Source organism: Orycteropus afer, unplaced genomic scaffold (genome assembly GCF_000298275.1).
Source record: "Orycteropus afer afer isolate SDZICR_OR568_19922 unplaced genomic scaffold, OryAfe1.0 scaffold01243, whole genome shotgun sequence".
In the NCBI taxonomy this organism is placed as follows: Eukaryota; Metazoa; Chordata; class Mammalia; order Tubulidentata; family Orycteropodidae; genus Orycteropus; species Orycteropus afer.
The window spans coordinates 75,328-79,788 of NW_006922830.1; the positions used below are offsets into that span (position 1 = coordinate 75,328).

The window sequence follows — 4,461 nt, forward strand, 5'->3', positions numbered from 1 at the left end:
AAACTAAATTACCCCCAACTATTTCCCCACCCTGGACAGATAAGTATTCAGTTCCTTAAAGAACTAAATGGAAAACATTCTTTCCTGAAGGTGATAAACACTCTAAAAGTGTCTTAGAAACAACTTGTAAATTAACTCTGGCACCCAGACATGCTCAATATGTTAGTGCCTAACAGCTCTAGGCACTATGCTACAAGAGCTCCACAACATATAGTAGCCAGTGGTGTTTTCTAAGTAGCCAGGGTATTCTCTAAGTTATATCTTCCTTTACTCAATAGGGCAGAAAGGAACAAAAGTTAATCACGGACCCTCTCCCCTCTGCCCAAGCCCCTATCAGCTGATGACAGGAAACTGGTGTAACTCATCAGCCTCTGGGGCAATGGTCCTCCATTTCACACCTCAATTCCTCAACCTTCTGTGAATATGCACAACCCCCTCTCCTGAAACCAACAAAAACGGTATTTGATGGCATCTCGGGGAGTCAGATCTGGGTACTGAACTCTCCCTACTCTTTGCATTGCGCTTTGCAATAAATAATTTTCTCTCCTCTCAATCTCGGTGTGTAAACTGTTTGGGCCTGACTGCGAACTGGGCAGGGACCGGCGTTTGGTCCTATAACAGATACACTTAAGAACTGACCCTTAAAGGAATATTGTTTTAATTACTATGTTCTAAAGTTTGTCTTACAGTGAAGTCATAAGATAGGCGCCACAGGTGGAAAGAGAGTGAGTGTCTTTGAAAGAAATGTAAAGTTTTACACTCAATGACTCTTCAAATAAAGAATTCTTCAAACAAAGACCAAAAAATAAATGAGGTCTTGGCATAAGCAGACAGAAATTAAGTGATGTGGGATCTTATTCATTTTCTGGGCCTTGCTTTTGTGTGTAAACTTTGAGGAAATATGACCAATGCAAGGTTGTTCCTCATATTTAGAGAATGAAGGTACAGATAGGAATTAACTCAATGGTAGCTAACAATCACCACAGAAATTGAAGGAGGATCATTAAAGAATTTCCCAAAAGTGGGCTAGTTTTCACATCTTGGAGAAACCACATATAGCTGTTGTTGTTATGTGCTGTCATGTCGGACCCGACTCATAGGGACCCCTACTTGGGTTTCCAAGACATTATCACTATGGCAGTAGATTGTCCAACCTTCCTTCCGAGAATTGGCTGGTGTGTTTGAACTGCCAGCTTTCTGGTTAGCAGTCAAGTGCTTTAGACACTATGCTACCAGAGCTCCTCTACATATAGTAACCAGCTGTATTTTCTAAGTAGCCACATATAGTAACCAGTTGTATTTTCTAAGTAGCTAGGGTATTCTCTAAATTATGTCTTCATTTACTTACTTATTTATTGACCATTAAATATTCAGTTCAAATCCACCAGCCACTCCTTGAAAGGAAGAAATATTTCTGTAGAAATGTTGTTGTTATTTGCCGTCGAGTAGGCCCCGACTCATAGCTACCCCTCCTTGGGTTTCCGAGGCAGTATCACTACAGAAGTAGGATTGCCCAACCTTCCTTCCGAGGAGTGGCTGGTGGGTTTGAACTGCTAGATTTCTGTTCAGCAGTCAAGTGCTTCTGAAACCCAAGGAAGGGTTGCTATGACCCCAATCAATTCAAAGGCAATGAGTTTTTGTTTTTGTTTTTGTTTTTGTTTTTTTTTTGGTTTAGTCTCAGTATCAAAGAGCTCTGTGGTGCCATGGTTAAGCGCTTGCCTGGTAAATGAAATGTTGGCAGTTGAAACTCACCAGCTGCTCTGTAGTACAAAGATGTGGTAATTTGCTTTTGTAATGATTACAACCTTGGAAGTCTTGGAAGTATAACTGATCAGCTATACTCTGTCCTGTGGATTGCTCTGAGTCAGAATCAACTCTACAGCAATGAGTCAGTCTCACAATTCAATCATTTGAATTGTGACGTTGGTGAGGAATATTAGATATGTCATGGACTGCCAGAAAAAAAAAAAAAAAATCCATCTTGTTGGAAGCACAGCCATAATGCTCCTTGGAAGTGAGAATAGCTAGACGTTGTCTTTCTTACTTTGTACACATTGTAAGGAAAGGTCAATCATTAGGAAAGGACATAATATTTGGTAGGGTAGAGGGTTCACAAAAATGGGGAAACCCTCCCTGAGATGGACTGATATAGTAGCTGCAACAATGGCTCAAACATACCAAAGATAGTGAGGCTAGTGCAGGGCTGGAGACAGTTAATTCTCTTAGACATGAAGTCCCATCAGTGGAGGCTGACATGAAGACAACCTAACAACTAACATCTAAGTGTAAGCATGGGGTCCCTAGAAGGTGAAAATGGTTAATGTGCTCAGCTGATCATCAAAACTTTGGACATTGACTTCATCCAGAGGTGCCTCAAAGAAAAACCTGGTGAGCTACTTTCAAAAAATTAGCCTTTAAATGCCCAATGGAGTACAGCTCTGCTCTGACATGTACGGGGAGCAGGAGTTGAAGGGGACTCAAAAGCAACTCATTTGGTATAGTCTTAATGTATATTTTGTAGCTTCGTAATGAACCTAGCTAATTTTTGACATGGCATAATGTCAAAGAAAAAATTAGTAATAGAATCAAACTCCATGGTCTAGAGCCAAACAGTACAGAAGACATGTTCAGGATATCCATGGATTTGAGTGTGTGAGGGCACAGAGGGCTAGTAAAGTAACCTTTGGGAGGTCCTTCATAAGAATTGTAGAATGAGGAATTAGCTTCCAAAAGGGTGCTGAGGAATTACTTTAAACTATTTATATCAAGTCATATCATTCTGAAGATATCATCATTATAGAAAATGAAAATTATGCCAAACAAATTCTAATCAAGGAATATATAGTCATCAATAAATGGTTAACATGGGTCATTTTGCACATAGCCATAGTCATATAGATGGTAAAATTTATTTGTAGTTCTAAAATTTTATTGGCAGTTTGATTATGATTTACTTGATGATATTCTGAGACATATGGACACTAATAACAAAAAGAGAGATAATTTTCTTTTAATTTGATCAGAAATATGGACTAACATGCAATTTATTTTAGTTTTATTCAGTGCTAAAAATGGACTCTACGATTTCTTTCAAACAATTTTTTCACTGCATTTTTTACATCCTTATTCCTTAAGCTGTAGATGATGGGGTTCAACATGGGAATCACAACTGTGTAAAATACAGACACTATCATGTCATCGTCCAAAGAATAGCTAGAATTTGGCCTCACATATGTGAAGAGGAGGGTTCCATGGTAAATTGACACTCCAGTGAGGTGAGAGCCACAAGTGGAAAACACTTTTCGCCTTCCCTCAACAGAACGCATCCTCAGAATGGCCATCAATATGAAACCATAGGAGATTAGGACAATCAGGATGGTGAATATCTCAATAAAGCCCACCACATAGAAGAGCAGAAGCTGGTTGATGTGAGTGTCAGAACAGGAGAGAGCAAGGAGTGGGGGGATATCACAAAAGACGTGTCTAATTTCATTGGATGCACAGAAGGACAGACGAAAAGTTCCTACTGTGTGTATAACACCATCCAAAAAACCAGCAACATAAGAAGCAATGATGAGTGGCACATAGACTCTGGGTGACATGTTAACCGAGTACAGAAGTGGGTTGTAGATTGCTACATAGCGATCATATGCCATGGCTGCCAAGAGGAAGCATTCTGTGGTCCCAAAAGTTACAAAGAGCAGCATCTGTGTTGCACATCCAAGGAATGTTATGGTTTTATTCTCTGACAAGAAATTGACCAACATTTTTGGGGTGATAACTGAAGAATAGCAAGCATCTAAGACAGATAAGACACTCAGAAAATAGTACATGGGGTTGTGGAGTCTGGAATCTACCACAACTAATAAAACCAGTCCCAAATTTCCTACCAGAGTAAAAATATAGATTGCAAGAAATAGTAAAAAGAGACAGACTTGCAACTGAAAATCGTCTGTGAATCCCAGCAATGTAAACATAGTGACTTCAGTGACATTCTTCACTGGAATCCTGTATGGATCCAGTGCTGATGACAAAACTGACATTTCAGTTGATAGTTATAGGTCCGAAATGCAATGTCCTGATATCCTGTGAAAACAGAGTGCACCCATCTATACCTTCATCATTGTCTTTTAGAAGGTGATAATAACATTATAGACAATGATAGGATTTTTTTTGATAACTGCTTTTGAGTTGACCTTCAACTCATGGCAACTCCATGCACAATGGGATTTAACCATCGTGATCCACAGAGTTCCCATTGGATTAATTTTGGAAGTAGACTACTAGGCCTTACTGCCTAGTCTGCATTAGTCCGGTCACTGGCTGATTTATTCAGCTTCACAGCAAAATCATTTTGCAAGCTTCAAGTTACAATAGACAGTGGTTGCACTTAGGTGCATTGGCTGGTTCCAACCTGGCTTTCTGGCATGGAAGGTGCAAATCCTATCACCGAACCACTTC

General features: G+C 39.6%; 1 protein-coding gene across 1 annotated transcript; it reads right to left on the reverse strand.

Annotated features, from left to right (window-relative positions):
- Nucleotides 1–3,065: 3,065 nt before the first annotated feature.
- On the reverse strand, nt 3,066–4,076 carry LOC103213063 (olfactory receptor 1094-like). Its single transcript, XM_007958960.2, has one exon. It carries the CDS (start codon nt 4,041–4,043, stop codon nt 3,066–3,068), a length of 978 nt encoding a protein of 325 aa, XP_007957151.1. The 5' UTR covers nt 4,044–4,076.
- Between the last annotated feature and the right edge of the window lie 385 nt (nt 4,077–4,461).

Excerpts from the sequence above, each read along its gene's own strand:
- LOC103213063 (XM_007958960.2), bottom strand. The coding sequence starts at position 4,043 with ATGTCAGTTTTGTCATCAGCACTGGATCCATACAGGATTCCAGTGAAG.